General features: G+C 43.2%; 2 protein-coding genes across 3 annotated transcripts in view; one reads left to right on the top strand and one right to left on the bottom strand.

Moving 5' to 3' along the window:
* Window positions 1-1,018, top strand: part of zwilch (zwilch kinetochore protein) — a 40,845-nt gene extending 39,827 nt beyond the window's left edge. Inside the window, exon 19 of the mRNA XM_085968362.1 lies at window positions 829-1,018. The gene's annotated coding sequence lies outside the window, so the exon portion shown is untranslated. The remainder of the gene's footprint in view (window positions 1-828) is intronic.
* LOC147099887 (lactase-like protein) overlaps window positions 1-19,623 on the bottom strand; it is a 32,510-nt gene extending 12,887 nt beyond the window's left edge. For both annotated transcript variants that reach the window (XM_085968367.1, XM_085968368.1), the window contains exons 1-9: window positions 19,226-19,623; window positions 16,915-17,075; window positions 15,384-15,471; window positions 13,702-13,811; window positions 12,516-12,644; window positions 9,260-9,355; window positions 6,032-6,086; window positions 4,823-4,984; window positions 3,595-3,869 (exon numbers count right to left, since the gene is read on the bottom strand). In XM_085968367.1, the coding sequence (XP_085824493.1) occupies window positions 3,595-3,869; window positions 4,823-4,984; window positions 6,032-6,086; window positions 9,260-9,355; window positions 12,516-12,644; window positions 13,702-13,811; window positions 15,384-15,471; window positions 16,915-17,075; window positions 19,226-19,352 (1,203 nt within the window). In that variant the 5' untranslated portion in view covers window positions 19,353-19,623. The remainder of the gene's footprint in view (window positions 1-3,594; window positions 3,870-4,822; window positions 4,985-6,031; window positions 6,087-9,259; window positions 9,356-12,515; window positions 12,645-13,701; window positions 13,812-15,383; window positions 15,472-16,914; window positions 17,076-19,225) is intronic.
* Between the last annotated feature and the right edge of the window lie 272 nt (window positions 19,624-19,895).

A 19,895-nucleotide genomic window follows, 5' to 3' on the forward strand; every position in this document is an offset into this window, starting at 1 on the left:
ATTCCCACTAAACTGCTGACCACTCAACTGTCTATTTTTTGCCTGCTGCCTCTGTGAAGCACATTGAGATTTTTTTTTCTATGTTAAAGGTGTCATATAAATGCAAAATAGCAGAAGATAGAATTTCATCCAAAGATGTTAAGTGATCCTATGCTGGTGTCCCGTGATATTTTAAGGCCTAAGAATTTTACAAAGCATTGTAGATTTTACAGAAATAAAATGTTGTGCAAGACTACACCAGTGTACCGTTTACACTCTGTGGGTTATGGCTATACACAACCATAAAAAACTTTTTTTCTCCAAACTATTAGAACAAGATTTTTTTTTTCATAGTCTATTCCTTTCCCCCCATCATGTGAGCTGCACATGCCGTCTTCAATAGTGTCACTCACTTTACAGACTGCATCCATACTAGGTAAACCTGGCTAAAGTTGGCAAAATACTAAGTAAATATAAGTAATTGGAACTGCCTTTAAAGGTTTTTTTTAAACCCAGGCATGTTGTACAACAGAGCACGTCAGGGTTTGGTGATTTATGGGAAATAAACCATTCATGCTGGAGGTGATCTATCACACGGCGCTTAAGAATTACACCGTGATGGTTGGTGATTTATTTTCCATAAAGCACAAGTGACTGGGAACTAATGATCTTGCTGTGTATAAATTGGCTGCTGCATTTGCACACAGCAACCATGACTGCAAAGTAATTCATTGTATGCTGAGCACGTGAAGATGTTAATAAGAGGATGTGATGAGTCACTAGATATAAATGCAAGTATTTCCACACTTAAAGCAATTTGTGATATGAAGCTTTCTGATTCTTTTCCAGGTTCACCTGTAGCAGGACTATACACCTGTGCACTGCAGCACTCGAACCCATGGCGTTAAAAATAAAAAGTGTCTTCATTTTTCTCCTAGAATTTTCTAGTTCTTTCTGTCATCTTGCTGTTTTAGCTGCAGGTTTTTAAAATTGCTGTCTATTCTGCTTCATTCTTAATAAAGATATTTTTGTGTGCTTATTTTGTGATCTGAGTGTGATGCGTTTTGTAGTATCCATCACTCAAAGCATGCCTGCTCCTGAGCTTGAGACTCCCAGTCTGTAGAACAGTGAAAGAACATCCACTACCGGCACACCATGGCTGCAGTGTGTATTACCTGCAGTAAGTCACTAAGGCTTCTTCAGCAGCACCTCCCAATCCCATGACCTCCACCACCTAGAAGGACATGGGCAACAGGTGGGTGGAAACACCATCCCGACTTAGAAATACATTGCTGTTCCTTCATTGTCGCTGGGTCAAAATCCTGGAACTCCCTACCTAATTGCACTGTAGGAGTACCTTCACCACACGGACTGCCATGGTTCAAGAAGGTGGCTCACCACCACCTCGAGCAATTTGGGATGGGCAATAATTGCTGGCTGTGGCAGTGATGCCCAGATCCTGAGAATGAATAAGTTTTAAAAATCTGTGTGTCCTCGTAAGATATTTGTACCCATAGTTCTATCACACAGTGAGATCCCAGTCTACTGTGACGAGAAAAAAAAAGCAGAATTTAGAGTGAATTGAAGAGAGATTTCTTTCTCTTTATTTTCCCCAGCCTCATTAATGGGGTCCTGATCATAGGTCAGCCCTCCAAGACATGGTGTACAGTTTAGAGAAACACAGAGGGAAATATACAACGTGGTATCTGTAGCCTATGATTAATACTCTGGAGTGAAAATACAGTTTGCTTTAATTGTATATTGTTTGATACAAAAGAATTCTGGAAAAGGAGAATAAGTGTCTCCTACTGCGAAAACACCCAACCTCATGTACCAACAAATTGTCCCCCATTCGCAAACCATTGCATGGCACGTCCTTGTGGCTCAGCCAAGATTTGGACGCAGTTGCAAGTGAAATTGCAGGATGGCCCAACCATTTGCCCACCAGGTCACCAGTCCATGACATCCTCAGTGCTCCACTTCCTCAGGTCATTCTCGGCTGTGATTCCAAAGTCAGTTAACTTGACTGGGGATCAAAAGCTGAATGGTTGGCTAACTGACTGGGTTTTGGGGATTCATACCTATATCTGAAAGAAGGGTGGGGGGGGGGGAACAAACCTGAACACTGGAAATCTGAATTAAAAACAGAAAATTCTTCATGTTTTAAATAGAGACCCTTGGTCAGACCACTCTCTACCTAAAACATTAGCCTGTAAGAAACTCACACGTATATCCAGCATTTTCTGTTATTTTTTTTTAAATGTTAGTACTGTTGTGTTAGTGTGTTGGAGCTTAGGGTTAGCTACAGTGTTAACACCTGTTTTATCCTTTCAAGCAGAATGACCAGAAAAATTACTAAAAAGTTGTCCTTTTTTTTGTCTTTGTGCTCAGCTAGGTGAGGGCTGTACTTATTAGGACCGCAGTTTACACTTACAGTTTCTCACATATTTGAGGTCCCAACCTTAACTGAGACTTCCTCTGAAGGAGGGAAGATTGGAGGGCTGATTGACCCACAGAGCTCTACAACTCATGCCGGAGGTTGGAGAGTGAGGTTAGCAGTTGAGTACCAAGCAGGAGATCAAAGTTAAATCATTGTAATTGGTGAATGCACACACTGGTGAAAGCTGAAACTTATTCACACACAAACCAGAATTTAAACATGATATGAGCAGTATAGTTAACTTAGAAGTCAAGACAATGGTTTATGGACAATGGTTTATGGAGGGGTACAGAAGATATGGTTATATTATAAATAAAGAACTTGCACTTATATAGGGCCTTTCACGATCTCTGGACGTCCCAAAGCGCTTTACATCTAATTAAGTTATTTTGAAGTGTAGTTACTGTTGTAATGCAGGAAACACAGCAGTCAATTTGTGCGCCATAAGGTCCCACAAACAGCAATGTGATAATGAACATAGCGATGTTGGTTGAGGGATAAATATTGGCCAAGACACTGGAGAGAACTCCCCTGCTCTTCTTCAAATAGTTCCTTGTTGGGATCTTATACATCCACCTGAGAAGGCAGACAGGGCCTTGGATTTAACGTCGCAACCAAAAGACAGCACCTCTGACAGTGTAGCACTCCCTCAGTACTGCACTGAGGTTGATTATGTGTGCAAGTCTTAGAAGTGGGACTTGTCTCCGAGTCATAAGGTTGTGGGTCAAGAGTGCTTGCTACCCACTAACCTAAAACTGAATATTTTGATGCTTGAGATGAACACTGCAAAATATTTTCAAGCTTGTTTTCTACTTAATGTGGCTCAGTGGGTAGCACTCTTGCCTCTGAGTCAGAAGGTTGTGGGTTCAAGTCCCACTCCAGAGACTTGAGAACAAAAATCTAGACTGACACTCCCAGTGCAGTGGTGAGGGAGCGCTGCACTGTCGGAGGTGCCGTCTTTCGGATGAGACGTTAAACGTCTGTCCTCTCAGGTGGACGTAAAAGATCAAGGCACTATTTAAACAGTGACTATGCTTCAAAAAAAAGTGCTTCATGGGTTGTAAAGCATTTTTTGACGTCCCGAGGTCATGAAAGGCATTATATAAATACAAGTCTTTTTTTCATAACTGCAAAGGAAACAATATATTTATGTATCTCTGATTTGCAGTAAATACCTTGATATAATTCAGAATCCTCCTGAAGCCCCAAGGTACAGAGTACAGCCAGTCAGAACCTGGGTCTGGCCACTGCGGGTCGACAAGTTCTGCCAAGTCCCGGTCTGTCTGATAACTTGGCCCCCTGCTGTAATGGTAGCTCTTGTGAGTGATGTAGCGGGTCGTGAAGTGACCCAGCCCAAAGAAGTCAGATGTGCCTTTGATGAAGTGTTTCTCCTGTGGAGTGAAGGCAGGCAGCCTCGAGCCACCCAGGCCTTCCTGTGAGCTCTTTCTCCCTGTTAATGTAACAAACACCGAGGTAGATCAAATTCGTGTACAAAGGTTACACGTTTTGAACAATACAATTGACTCCATTTCTCATACGTAAAGCAGAGATCTTAGTTGTCCAAGATCTTGAACTGGTCCAATTGTGTTCAGGATCGCCTCTGATTGTGGTATGAAATGCATTGTGTCCTCACAAAAATACAGCCTTACCTAGTTCAGATTCAATCAAAATCTCCCACACCTGCACTAATGTGGATGTGTAGGAAAGGTTTGGATAGCAGCTGCAGGAAGCAATCCTGACAGTACATTGCGTCCTCACTAAAAGTACATAAAAGCTACACCCATGAAAAGTATTTTCCTGTGCAATTCTGTACTATGCTAGGACGCCATTACAGAACACTATCTTTCCCCAATCATCATTTTTGGAGTCCTACTCTGAGGCAAGTTTTTATGCTTTTTTTTTTGCTTGTTATCTGAAATTGCACTGATGCATACAGCAGCCCATAACTGAGCTCTTTGGTGATACAGTGCCCTCGAGTTGCCACCCACTATGCATGCTTATCATTGCCCACATGGTGAGTCTCCTAACTCAACCGTGCTATTGTGCAGAGGTAAGCTGAGACTACATGGGCTCATCCACAACACTGGGGGACGGGGGAAGTCCCTGGGGTCACCGCCCATCTGCCCTGTTACACACATTGTAGTGCAGGGGATATTAAACAAATACCGCAAAATAACCCCCTTTACACACTTTACTATTAGAGAACAAAATGTATTCTGTAATATGTTTGCCTAATGGTATTTTTGACCTCTAAATAATCCATTAGAAAGCCAGAATTATAGATCTCAGTATCTGAACAGATATGTTCGATTTGTGCTTTTGGCTCTCATCGTGCCTGGTTAACTGATTATGCAGTCTGAGTGTGTGCGCTCCCAATATTCCCTCCCATTATTTTACACTTACCAATGCAGTCTTTCATAACTTGAGGGTAGTCGCCATTGAAAATAGGGTTGGCAAACCAGCCTAGATAAAACTGCATGTATCGCTCAGCAGCCTCAATGTCCTTTTGGCTTGTAATGTCGATCGGCTCTCCCCATTCACTCGTGATAGAAATACCCACCAATCCTTTAATATTGAAAGAATGTTTAGTAAGTTATTTGTACCACACAAATAGTCTTGCAATTGGGATACGGGCTGAGGTATACAAAACTGCTGGTAACTTTCTATGTAAAATTGTGCAGCTTCAGCCACATTAGTGGAAAACCCATACTGTCTTTTTAAAATGGCTTCTAATTCTTGCAATTAGAATACAAATAGATTTACTGTGATTTAAAAAAATATATATGAGTGCTACAACTCTACAATGCAGCATGTTACTTCATAGAGCACAGAGGAGGCCATTCGGCCCATTGTGCCTGTGCTGGCTTTTTGAAAGAGCTCTCCAATTAGCCCCACTCCCCTACTCTTTCCCCATAGCCCTGCAGATTTCTCCTTTTCAATTATGTATCCAAATACGTTTTGAAAGTTACTATTGAATCTGCTTCCACCGTCCTTTCAGGCAGTGTGTTCCAGATCATAACTCGCTGGATGAAAAAAAAATTCTCATCCTCCTTCTGGTTCTTTTGCCAATGATCTTAAATCGGTGTCCTCTGGTTACTGACCCTCTTGCCACTGGAAACAGTTTCTCCTTATTTACTCTATCTAAACCCTTCATAATTTTGAACACCTATTTTAAATCACCACTTAACCTTCTCTGCTCTAAAGAGAACAGTCCCAACTTCTCCAGTCTCTCCCCATAACTAATGTCCCTCATCCCTGCTCTAACTGAAATAAAACAAGACATGCTGGAGCTGAATGGCCATCATAGATCCTTCCAATCCATGGCTTTATATTTATATACAGAACACAAGGTATTAATTTATATTTATACACAACCTGCCTCTACCTGTATACAGTTCCATGGAATTTGTCACATCCACTTATCACTCAAATCTCATAAATTCCACTTGCAGCCGATGAAATGCTTCACCCTATAAACTCTGCTAATCTTTACAGCAGAAACTCTAGTCAACCCCTTACAATATACTTTACGTTAGAAACTCCAATCAAGTCCTGTGATCTGTTTGCATTATGTTTGAGACTGTTCAGTCTTAACTCTGACAGCTCGGATACCTTTTTGGTGACTGCGCCAGAGTCTGTCGTACGTGTGCCAAGCCTTCGCGTGAGCCTGTCAAACAGAAGTCAACACCTGTAGTGTTAATGAGATTATGGTGTGTTTGCATTTTCCTCCCCCACAGTTTTTAAAAAAATTTCTCAGCTGTCACTCCCCATCTTAATAGGTGGAGATAAGGAATAACAAGGGGCAGAAAACACTGGTGGGAGTAATATATAGGCCCCCTAGCAGTAGCTATACCATTGTACAGAATATTAATCAAGAAATAGTAGGAGCTTGTAACAAAGGTAATGCAATAATCTTGGGGGACTTTAATCTTCATATAGACTGGACAAATGAAATTGGCAAAGGTAGTCTGGAGGGCGAGTTCATGGAATGCATTTGGGACAGTTTCCTAGAACAATACATCATGGAACCAACCAGGGAACAGGCTATTTCAGATCTTGTACTGTGTAATGAGACAGGGTTAATTAGCAATCTCATAGTAAAGGATCCTTTGGGGCAGAGTGATCATAATATGAAAAAATTTCACATTAAGTTTGAGAGTGACTTGCCTAAGTCCGAAACTAGAGTCTAAAACTTAAATAAAGCCAATTACATAGGTATGAGGGGTGAGTTGGCTAAGGTAGATTGGAAAAATAGATTAAAAGGTATGCCGGTAGATAAGCAGTGGCTAGCATTTAAAGAAATATTTCATAATTCTCAACAAAAATATATTCCATTGAGAAACAAAAACTCCACGGAAAAAGTGATGCATCCGTGGCTAACTAAGAAGTCAAGGATAGCATTAGATTGAAAGAAGAAGCTTATAATGTTGTAAAGAATAGTAGTAAGCCTGAGGATTGGGAGAGTTTCAGAAACCAGCAAAGGACGACCAAAAAATTGATAAAAAGGTAAAAAATAGAATGAGAGAAAACTAACAAGAAATATAAAAACAGATTGTAAGAGCTTCTACAAGTATGTAAAAAGGAAGAGAGTAGCAAAAGTAAACATTGGTCCCCTAGAGGTTGAGACCGGAGAAATTATTATGGGGAATAAGGAAATGGCAGAAACGTTAAACAAGTTTTTTGTATCTGTCTTCACAGTAGAAGACACAAAAAGCATACCAAAAATGGCGGGGAACCAAGGGTCTAATGAGGGTGAGGAACTTAACGTAATTAATATAAGTAAAGAAAAAGTACTAGAGAAACTAATGGGTCTAAAAGCCGACAAATCTAAAAGGTGGCTGCAGAGATAGTGGATGCATTGGTTTTGATCTTCCAAAATTCCCTAGATTCTAGAATGGTCCCAGTGGATTGGAAGGTAGCAAATCTAACACCACTATTCAAGAAAGGAGGGAGAGAGAAAACAGGGAACTACAGGCCAGTTAGCCTGACATCAGTCGTCGGGAAAATGCTGGAACCCATTGTTAAAGAAGTGGTATCAGAGCACTTAGAAAATCATAACATGATTAGGCAGAGTCAACATGGTTTTATGAAAGGGAAATCATGTTTGACAAATTTATTTTTGAGGATGTAACTAACAAGGGGAACCAGTAGTATATTTGGATTTACAAAAGGCATTCAATAAGGTGCCACGTAAAAGGTTATTACACAAGATAAGGGCTCATGGGGTTGGGGGTAATATAGTAGCATGGATAGAGGATTGGTTAATGGAGAGAGAACAGAGAGTCGGGATAAACGGATCTTTTTCAGGTTGGCAGGCTGTAACTAGTGGGGTGCCGCAAGGATCAGTGTTGGGGCCTCAGCTATTTGCAATCTATATTAATGACCTAGATGAAGGGACCAAGTGTAACATATCAAAGTTTGCTGATGATACAAAGCTAGGTGGGACAGTAAGCTGTGAGGAGAACACACACAGCCTGCAAAGGGATATAGATAGACTGAGTGAGTGGGCAGTAAGGTGGCAGATGGAGTATAATGTAGGGAAATGTGAGGTTATTCACTTTGGTAGGAAGAATAGAAAAACAGAATCTTTTTTAAATGGTGAGAATTTTTTAAATGTTGGTGTTCAGAGAGATTTGGGTGTCCTCGTGCAAGAAACACAGAAAGCTAGCATGCAGGTACAGCAAGTAATAAGGAAGGCAAATGGCATGTTGGCCTTTATTGCAAGGGGGTTGGAGTATAACAGTAAGGAAGTCTTGCTACAATTGTACAGGGCCTTGGTGAGACCACACCTGGAGTACTGTGCACAGTTTTGGTCTCCTTATCTAAGGAAGGATACTTGCCTTGGAGGCGGTGCAACGAAGGTTCACTAGATTGATTCCTGGGGTGAGAGGGCTGTCCTATGATGAGAGATTGTGTAGAATGGGCCTATACTCTCTGGAGTTTAGAAGAATGAGAGGTGATCGCATTGAAACATGCAAGATTCTGAAGGGGATTGACAGGGTAGATGCTGAGAGGTTGTTTCCCCTGGCTGGAGTGTCTAGAACTAGGGGGCATAGTCTCAGGATAAGGGGTAGGCCATTTAAAACTGAGATGAGGAGGAATTTCTTCACTCAGAGGGTGGTGAATCTTTGGAATTCTCTGCCTCAGAGGGCTGCGAGTGCTGAGTCTTTGAGGATATTCAAGGCTGAGTTAGATAGATTTTTGGACTCTAGGGGAATCAAGGGATATGGGGATCAAGGGAAAGTGTTGTTGAGGTCGATGATCAGCCATGATCTTATTGAATGGTGGAGCAGGCTCGCGGGGCCATATGGCCGACTCCTGCTCCTATTTCTTATGTTCTTATATTCTTATCTTAATGAGCACAAACTGTCCTGCCTCCAAAAATGTACATCATAAAAGTCTACCTGTAAGCTTGGCTCAGTGGTAACACTCGAAGCTCTGAGTTAGAGGGTTGTGGGTTCAAGCTGCACTCCAGAAACGTGAGTACATAATCTAGGCTGACATTTCAGTGCAATACTGAGGGAGTGCTGCACTGTAAGAGGTCCTGTTTACTTGTGCAAAAGATCCTATGAAGAAGAGTAGGGGTGTTCTCCTCATGTCCTGGCCAACATTTATCCCTCAACCACCACCAAAAATAGATTAGTTTGTCATGTCTGTTGTACCTTGCTGTGCGCAAATTGGCTGGTGCATTTTCCTACATAACAATAGTGATTGTACTACATTGGCTGTGAGGCACTTTAGGACATCCTGAGGACTTGAAAGGCGCTGTACACAAACAAATTCTTTATTATTTCAATGAGTTATGTATTTTTTGATGTAGAGAAAAGGGAGGGTGCTTACCTTAATGATGTTATGTGCTGCTCTGTAAGCTCCTATTCCTTTCAGCTTTAACCCTGGTGCGTGCTCACCCATCTCATATCCCTCCACAGCTGTGGACTACAATGTAAAATACAATACTTTATCGAGTGGAGTCAGTTCACACATACTGCACTACTTCCACTGTTATATACAACCTCTTCAGGGTTGGGATCCTGCTTAATCAGGGGCAGAAAAATAGGCATTCACTCTAGCTATTGGCAAAGGCTAGTTTCTGCATATCTCCTGTCAGCAAATCAGGAATATCATAAGCAAATGACTTGAGAGCAGGGCATCTGCTCTACCCTGAACTGGAGAATGGCAAATGGTGACGGTGGGAGTAACCTAAAGAGAAGGTGGAAATGATGTATTAAACACTGTTTCCATTCGATTCTAGACATTGTTCCCACCTATATGGGAGCAGAATGAGCATAGATCTCATGTCTCCTGATCGACTCAGGATAATCCTAGGTTAGCTGTGCTGTCTTGCAAGCTCTGATGTGGCAGGCAACCTTCTGCCTACCCTAGTCCAGCCATGGCAATGAAGCAGTGAGTTGGTAGGTTTGCCTGCAACAATAGGAGTTGGGCTGAAGCACGGGTGAACTGGGATCCTCTTTGATGGTAAGAGACACAAGTGTTCTAGAGTTCTTGTCATCACAAGGCAGGATATATGTGCCAGAAATAGCGGTTACATCACAGATAATGGATAAATAGAGAGTCGAAGGTGTTTGTCTTTGTGGGCTGCTTAAGTGCATATCACAGAGCCTCGCACGCCTCAGATTAAATTTGTGTTCCTGTTCCTGTTAATGTGCAGGTATCTCAGTCTGCCGATTCCAACAGTTCTTGGTGCTCTGATTTAGGATTTATCCACCAATGAGGCATCAGTGCCAAGAACAACCCTTTCTAAATCTGCCAGCCTGACAAAGTTCACACCGAATAAACCAGTGAGTACTGAACAAATACAACAGGCCACAGACTGCAGTTAGGACACACAAAAATAGAGTAGGAAATATAGTTATTGAGTTAAGGAGATTTGTCACTTCATCCATTTACAAAACAAGTCATATAAGAATGAATTAATTTTAGATTTTTCAGTTGTATTTTTATCAACTTTTCATGCAAATTCTTATTATTTACACCCTCACTTACCATATTACACAAATCAGATAAACCAGAAACAACAGTGTTAGATTGGCTTTAACTGAATAAATAATTTAAAAAGTAAAGTTTAAAAAAAAAATTTGATCTCAAGCCATCACAATTAATCTTTATTTTGAAATGATTTCCAATATGATACTTGCAAGCAACATTTAAGAGAAACCAGCCAGGCTTGTAGGGAGTGATTGCTGACACAAAGAAGTTTGAGCAATTCTGCACATGCACACCTGTATGGGGGCGGAGCCGAGCCCAGCCGAAACACCATCCCATCCCGCCCCCCCCACCGGAGCCACGTATGTGCACTCGATGTTCCAACCACGCATGTGCCTAGGCAAATAAACACAGCCAACATTGTAGTCTTTAACTTTTTGTGGGATGTTGCTGTGTGCAAAATGGCTGCCATGTTTGCCGATATAACAATAGCATGTCACTGCAGTCAGGGAGCAAGTTCATGTATATGAAGCACTTTGAGATGTTTCTGAGAGATGTGATGAGACACTATATAAAAGGGAAGTCCTTGACCCATCCTAGCTGGGAACAGTGTCGGGCATGTTGGCAATGGTGTTACCAAGCTGCCACCCTGGTTCCAAGTTTCAGAGATCTGAGCCTTTGACCTTTGGTTGAAACTTGACCTAATAAGACCCTGATAAGAAAAGGTTAATCAGATAAGAACCATTCTTTAACAGGGGAAGCTCACTGACAAACAAACTTACCTCAGGGCATACATACAACTGGAAGAGCAATGTGGGAGACCGACCATTATTTGGGCAGGTATAGTAAAGTAACAGTTCCAACCTTGGTCAAAGCTTGAATGGTTCAGATAGACTTTTTTTTATTTTTAAAAAACACAAACTTTGCCAAGCACGCACTGTAATCCTCAAAGCAAACACTGTCTATGTTTCTATGTTAAGCTGCGCCTAGATAGGATTGTGATACTGAAATGCTGCTTTCAGTTCTTGGTAGCCTTGGAAAGGTCAGAGTTAACTGGGTCTTGTAATTTTATTCGTTTTTTTTTTATTCGTTCATGGGATGTGGGCGTCGCTGGCAAGGCCAGTATTTATTGCCCATCCCTAGTTGCCCTCGAGAAGGTGGTGGTGAGCCGCCTTCTTGAACCGCTGCAGTCTGTGTGGTGAAGGTGCTCCCACAATGCTGTTAGGGAGGGAGTTCCAGGATTTTGACCCAGCGACGATGAAGGAGCAGCGATATACTTCCAAGTCAGGATGGTGTGTGATTTGGAGGGGAACTTGGAGGTGGTGGTGTTCCCATGCGCCTGCTGCCCTTGGCCTTCTAGGTGGTAGAGGTCACGGGTTTGGGAGGTGCTGCCGAAGAAGCCTTGAGTTGGGGTATGCAGGATAAATCAGTGAGAAAATTAGATCTCCCACTAAAGCCTTAGACATGGATGTGATGTTTTTAATCGCAATGAACTAAAGGGTTCGCTTCCTACCAGGACTTTAGTTTTTAGTTTGTCTTTTTTAATTAAGAAGTCAAACCAGGAAGCTGAACGTAAGTCAGAAGAACTTTGAAAGGGAGAAAAGGAAATAGACAGTTTCCTAGCTGATAAGGGAATTAAGGGTTATGGGGAGCGGGCAGGGAAGTGGACGTGAGTCTAGGTTCGGATCAGCCATGATCCTATTGAATGGCGGAGCAGGCCCGAGGGGCCGTATGGCCTACTCCTGCTCCTACTTCTTATGTTCTTATGTCCGTGCATAGTAGTGTTAGATATGTTCATAGCTCAGTTTGGAGAGTAGTCCTACTGTTTGAATGACCAGTTTAAAGAAATGTAATATGACAGTATAACATGTGAGGTGTCAAGAGACAGACTTAAACAAGAGGATAATATCTACCTGTTACTTTGCTATAGAAACTGAAAACATGATATCTTTGGAAACCCAAGAGTTAAATGGTTTTTGTACCTGAGGTGGGTTATGTAGGACTAAATCGGTCATCCCAATAAAACCTTTGACTCAGATGTAAATCTCAATCCATTATGCCTACATGCAGGAGATAACTGAACTAAAATATCATTTAAAACTGCGATGGTTAATGTTCATTTAACCAAACCACACTGTGACATAAAACGTACCCAAGGGTTGTTGAAAGTAATCCAGTGTTTTACCCGGTCACCAAACTTCTCAAAACACAAGTTGGCATAATCATTGAAGAAGTTAATCAGAGTGCTGTTCTGCCAGCCTCCAAATCTATCTTGGAGTGCCTAAAAAATAAATGATGACAGACTGTAGTCAGTTCTAAGAGGATAAGCATAGAATGAGAAAAGGCCATTTGACCATCATGCCTGCTCCTTCCAACAGACTATGTAGAGTTTATCAACCTATCCCAGGCTTGCATAGCCACAGATAAAACTTCCAACAAGAGAAACCTCCCAGTCACCAAAAGTAAGCAGAGATCAGTTGGCTGATACAGGGCCCTGTGTGGAACTGGACTGTACCAACTGGGAAGGTCACAGCTTGAGTCTCCAGTCTAAGCTCAGCCTGTGATGGAGGAAGGGGTGGAGGTGGGAGGGGTGCTACAGTTGGCTTCACTGCTCAACCCTGCAGAGGGTCACTGACCACTGTCCAGTGAGTCCTGCTGGAAGGTGCATGTGTGTGGGTGCAGGGTGAGGCTAGGATTGGGTTCGACTGTAATGACCATTAGCCTTGATGGGCTCCTGTGCCAGGGCAATGCTGGAGGAGATCAGCCTTCGAGGTTGTGGAGGCAGGACAAGCTGGGGGACTGTGCTCAGCTGCAGATTTGTAACTCTGCATTGTCAATAAGGTTTGTAATCATCTGGGGACTTGGTGAGTGACCTATTTCACAGAATACAGTAGATTTAGACAGGGCTGTAGCATCATAGGTAACCTGAGTAACACTGCCGTCTTCTCAATAGATTGATGTGCTCCTCTGGTCGAGCTGAATAGCCTATCGGCACACACATGAAAGGTAGCCACATGGCAACAGAGGATGGCCTATGCTCATGGAGCTGAACCTCTGTGTCTACACGTTCAAGAGAGGAAGAGAAAATTGGAACAAAAACCATAAAAACACTGATAATTCTAAAGTATTGTCGGTGTTTAGTGCTTGGGGAAAACGTAGCTCTGGGATTTTTTATTTGTTCCTGGGATGTGGGCGTCGCTGGCAAGGCCGCATTTATTGCCCATCCCTAGCTGCCCTTCAGAAGGTGGTGGTGAGCCTTCTCCTTGAACCTCTGCCGTCCTTGTGACTGACACAGATATTAGCATGTTACAAATTATGTTCAAACATTTTCCACAGACCTGCGGAAGATCGCCATGGTACAGGGTGACTATGGGCTGGATCTTGCTCTCCACGAGGGTGTTTATTATATCATTATAATACTTGATTCCTTTGTCGTTGATCTGCTGAGCTGTATAATACGGAGAGAGAGAGAGAACAGACGAGCTACGACTTACAAATTGTACAGGAAGTTATTTGGCAACAGTAAAAATGTTCTCCTCCACCCTTTCTTGTTATATCACCGCCACCCTCCAATCTTCCTGTGCTGGCCACCACCTCCCACAACTCTATGAAGGCTGCTTTGTAGTCATTAATCTTGCTGTACTCCTGTGTGAGGGAAATGCTGGAGATCAGCCTTAGAGGTTGTGGGGTCAGGACAAGCTGGGGGACAGCGCACAACTGCAGATTTAAAACATTTTTTTATTTGTTTATGGGATGTGGACGTTATTGCCATCCCTAATTGCCCTTGAGAAGGCCTTCTTGAACCGCTGCAGTCCGTGTGGTGAAGGTGCTCCCACAGTGCTGTTAGGGAGGGAGTTCCAGGATTTTGACCCAGCGACGATGAAGGAACGGCCGATATACTTCCAAGTCAGGATGGTGTGTGACTTGGAGGGGAACTTGCAGGTGGTGCTGTTCCCATGCGTCTGCTGCCCTTGTCCTTCTAGGTGGAAGAGGTCACGGGTTTGGGAGGTGCTGCCGAAGAAGCCTTGGCGAGTTGCTGCAGTGCATCTTGTAGATGGTACACACTGCAGCCACGGTACGCCGGTGGTGGAGGGAGTGAATGTTTAAGGTGGTGGATGGGGTGCCAATCAAGCGGGCTGCTTTGTCCTGGATGGTGTCGACCTTCATGTGTTGTTGGAGCTGCACTCATCCAAGCAAGTGGAGAGTATTCCATCACACTCCTGACTTGTGCCTTGTAGATGGTGGAAAGGCTTTGGGGAGTCAGGAGGTGAGACACTCGCTGCAGAATAACTAGCCTCTGACCTGCTCTTTGTAACTTTACACTAAGGTAGTATCTCATTGTCAGGAAGGCTTGCAATCATCTGGGGACACAGTGATTGACCTACTTCATAGAGTGCAGTTGATTTAGACAAGGCTGGAGCAGCACAGATAACCTGAGCGCTACAGTAACAGTGCCGTCTGTTCTTAATAGAAAGACGTGAACCTATAGAAGAGGAAGCCAGACCCTCACACCTCAAGGCTGGTCTGTCACGGCCTGTTGGGCGAGCACCTTGCCTCTGCCTGTTGTTCCCTTACAGCATGACTGAGGCTGGCAGCTCGCTGTGTTGAGAACGTTCAAGGGGGATTCCAAACCCCAATGTGCCAAAAAGCTATGCCAACAGGATGCTTTCCATTTATTTTTCTTTACTACAAAATAAAAATTCATTATGCCTGCGTACTTTCTCTACTTTTGGCCTGCACACCCTAATCCCTAGTTGACACCCCCCCGCCCCCCAGCTTCTGCCAGTTCTGTGCCAATCTGCAGGTACTGAAGTGCAACCCAGGATTGAATTCAAGTCTGTTTTCTCTCCCTGTCAGCAGCAAGTTAGCTTGCTTACCTCCACTCATTGAGCACAACTAATATAAGGAACTTGGCATTAGGAGAAGGCTGGATCTGAGCACCGGCCGAGGCTGTGACTCCCAGCTTGTGACCCCTTCTATCAGCAAGAACACTGTACGATCGCAAAGTGAGAGATGTTACCTTTTATCCCAGTGGGCATGATTCGAGGCCAGGAGATAGAAAAACGATAATGATTGACTTTCAACTCCTTCAGCAGGGCAATGTCCTCCTGTAATCGAACCATATGTTAACCAGGCATTGCGCACATGAGGAGGATTGACTGAAGCAGTTTCCTCATTAGAGGAAACAGCGAAACTCAACTAGACCATGCTGCAAACATGCAGCAGGCAGAGAGAAAAAGAGAGGTTAACATTTCAGACAGTGTTCCTCCTCCGAGCTTAAAGAAACAGGGCCCTTTCTAATTGGGGGCAAGGATGAGGAGTGAGTGATATAACCAAATAAAACAATTCTTTCACCTCTAGACGCTAGATTTCAATTCAGGCAAAATGATTTGACGGTCTATCTGGTGTATACTAATTGGTTATTATCACCATGATAGCTGTGTTAACAGGGTACAGTAACGTAGTGGGAATGGTGCTGGCCTCGTTGTAAGTTCAAATCCCATTATGGTAAGTTGTGAAACTGAATTTAATAAATCAGGTAATTTGTGGGATGACACCTGAAAATGAACCATGAAAGCTGCTGGGTTGTTGCAAAAAACCCAACTGGTTGACTGATGTCCAGGGAAGGGAGTCTGTCAGCCCTGCCCGGTCTGGCCTACATGTGACTCCAGTCCACGCTACATGGTTGACTTATTGTCCTCAGGGCAACTCGGGATAGCAATAAATACAACCTTGCCGGTGTCACCCACATCTCAACAGAAAACCCATAATCCAGCAGTCTATATCTGTTTCAGGCCACCTTAGTTCAGCTCCTAGATGGATAAGAATCATAGCACAAAACTGTCCATAATTTGGCATTAATTGAACAATTTTGCATCACTGGGTTGGCTGCTGTGGAGAATGGAATCATCACACTGGGGCTCTGGGGGCCACTGTACTATAGCTGCAGGTTACACATATTGGGGCAGAATAGAGGAAGCTGCTTTATTGTACCTCTATCCAGTGTTGGCGATTAGTGCAATATCGACCATCTCCCCTGTCCAAAAATAACATTGTCTAAAAATAGTGAATCCATTTATTTGAATCTTACAGGTTGTGTTTGACCTTTATGTCACGTGTCAGCCGTGGCTCAATGGGCAACACTCGTGCCTCTGAGTCAGAGGGTTGTGGGTTCAAGTCCCACTCCATGAGACGCAAGCACAAAAATCTAAGCTAACGTTCCAGCGCAGCACTGAGAGTGTTAAACCGAGGCCCCGTCTGCCCTCCCAGGTGGATGTAAATAGATCCCACTATTTGAAAAAGAGTAGGGGAGTTCTCCCTGGTGCCCTGGGCCAACATTTATCCCTCAACTAACATAAAAAAAACAGATTCTCTGGTCATTATCACATTGCTGTTTGTGGGAGCTTGCTGTGCGCAAATTGGCTGCTGTGTTTCCCACATTACAACAGTGACTACACTTCAAAAAGTACTTCATTGGCTGTAAAACGCTTTGGGATGTTGTGAAAGGCATGATATAAATGCAAGTTTTTTCTTTATTTATGTGTTCTTACCTTGAATTTATAATAGCTTTCACAAGATGAATCTCCTGTTTCATTCAGGTACACTTTTCCTTTTGTATGGGTGAAAACATCCCAGATACTGAGTCCTTTCCCATCTTGATCCCAAGCCCCTTCAGTCTGGTAGGCAGAACTGCCCACGCCCCAGGAGAAACCTGAAAACGGTGCAATCGTTAATATCTATGTTTCACAACACTGGACAATACTCGGCTAAATACCAACTTGTTCCAGGAAAAGCTGTCAGCCAACTGAAACGTTCCAATGCAGCAAGTTTAAAGATTGTACTCCACGATTTTCAGCTCCAAATACAACATTTAAGTAATTTCGAGAATTGTTTATGTGGACTTCATTGTTTGTGCTCAGTTCAATCAAGGGAGCAGAAGGATTAGAAACGTAATTGAAGCCAGATGGGGACCATTCAGTGCTCCTGATCTACCCCCTTTCCTGCTCTACCCCCTTTCCTGCTCTACCCCCTTTCCTGATCTACCCCCTTTCCTGCTCTAAGAACATAAGAAATAGGAGCAGGAGTCGGCCATTCGGCCCCTCGAGCCTGCTCCACCATTTAATGAGATCATAGCTGATCTGATTTTGACCTCAACTCCACTTTCCTGCCCGCTCCCCATAACCCTTGACTCCCTGTAGCTCAAAAATCTGTCAATCTCAGCCTTGAATATATTCAACGACTCTTCACCTCTTTCCTTTACTTTTTTATATTTTCTTGTTCAGGTGGTTATCTAAAATTTCTTCTTAAATCTTGTGACTGACTCGGCTTCTACACCTAGCTGTGATAACAGATTATACATTCCAACACTGTACAGTTCTAGTCACCGTAGTACATATTGCAACTAGTAGAGAGTAACCAGAATGGTGGTGGGCTTGGATTATGGGGAGTGATTATGCAAATTGGCATTTTCTCACTGGAAAGGAGAAGGTTGAGCGGCGATATGATTGCTGGTTTTAGGATTCTAAAGGGACTAGGTAATGTGGACCGTGACAAGCTGTTTCACCTTGGCCAGAACAGCGGAACCAGAGGACATGGCCTGCGCTTGAAGGAGGGGGAAATTCAAAACTAATCTGAGGAAACAATATTTCAGTGAGCGAGCGGTCAATCTACGAAACAACAACAACAACAACTTGTATTTATAGAGCATCCTTAATGTAGTAAAACATCCAAAGATGCTTAACAAAATTTGACACCGAGCCACATAAGGAGCTATATGGGCAGGAAAGAGTAGGTTTTAAGGAACGTCTTAAAGGAAGAAAGAGAGGCGGAGAGGTTTAGGGAGGAAATTCCAGCGCTTAGGGCCTTGCCAGCTGACGGCACGGCCATGGAGGGATTTGAAAACAACGATGAGAATTTTTAAATTGGGGCGTTGCTTAACCGGGAGCCAATGTAGGTCTGCGAGCACAGGGGAGGCTCCCTAGGTGGAAGCAGTTAGTATTGATTCATTCAAATGCAAATTGGATGGATTTCTTTCAGAAAATAACATTTTGGGATCCAGTCTATGAGTAATTTGAGACGTGTCGTGTGGGGAGTGTAGTGTGCTCGGGAGGAACAGATGACTTTGGACCTCTAGTTCCCAAAGCTCTCCACCACTGGGGGTTTTCCTCACCTCATGTCTGGGTCTATTGTAGACTCATTGATAAAGATTGATCGCTGTGATTGGTCAACAACCCCATAATTGTTGTATTGTGCGACTACCAGGATGGGAGAAGGCGAACTAGAGGGACCTGTCCTTTTTGGTTTACCAATTCCTATGTCCCTAATACCTCTTAATCTACCAAGCACTGTATTATGAAATGAGGTTAGAGAATCAAGATTTTGAAAACCTGTCTCATTTTTTTCTGAACCTCAGTTTGTGAAACTCTGAGCTTAACAGTGCAGGCTGTTTATTGTGGGATTAACCAGCCCTTCAATATCTGAAAACACAACACAACATAATGTACAAAATCCAGCTCCCGCAAAGCGGATGTTGGTGATCAGTTTTAAAATGGTAAAGATTCTAATTCCTTTAGACACACACAAAAATATTAAGGGCTCAGTTTATTCTGAAAATATGTAAAACCGAAAAAGTACAGTTCACTTGTGAAATAGTTGTTCTTAAAGGCATCATAAAATGCTAGGTCAGTGACAGGAGCTGGACATTCTGGGAAGATGGACACATGGTATAAACACGAAACACACACCTTAACCACATGGCACCTGACAACTGCGCATCTTAGAAGTGTTTTTAATACTTTCTACAACACTAAATAACTACACCACGTATGTCCCACGTTTCCTTGGGTCCTCAAATATCCTTACCAGCTGGGAAAGTCCCGTAATAGAAGGATCCTTCATGGTCTTTTGTCCAATCGAATTTCTGAGACAGACACAGAGGCAGCACCAGCAGAAAGGCATGGGACACACTGTGTGGAACTGGGGGCTGCATCGTCCTTCAGTTAATGTCGAGCCAGCACTCTCCCGCCTGCACCCTGACAACCACTCCTCCCCACAACCTGTCGGCACAAAGAGGACAGGCGGATCGTACAAACCGATAGGAATTCAGGAGAAAACTGTTAGACTGAACAGGCTGGCTGGGGCTCTTACCTCCAGAAAAGAGAAGGCTGAGGGGTGACCTGATAGAGATCACCAGACTGGTTCCTGGGATGGGGGGATTGTCCTATGAGGAGAGATCGAGTAGACTAGGCCTATATTCTCTAGAGTTTAGAAGAATGAGAGGTGATCTCATTGAAACATACAAAATTGTTACAGGATTTGATAGGTTAGATGCAGGGAGGATGTTTCCCCTGGCTGGGGAGTCTAGAACCAGGGGTCACAGTCTCAGAATAAGGGGTCGGCCATTTAGGACTGAGATGAGACATTTCTTCACTCAGAGGGCGGTGAATCTTTGAAATTCTCTACCCCAGAGGGCTGTGGAGGCTCAGTTGTTGAGGATATTCAAGACAGAGATCGATAGATTTTTGGATATTAA

This window comes from Somniosus microcephalus, chromosome 27 (genome assembly GCF_052327205.1).
Source record: "Somniosus microcephalus isolate GS21.2 chromosome 27, FLI_Smic_1.0, whole genome shotgun sequence".
Classification (NCBI taxonomy): Eukaryota; Metazoa; Chordata; class Chondrichthyes; order Squaliformes; family Somniosidae; genus Somniosus; species Somniosus microcephalus.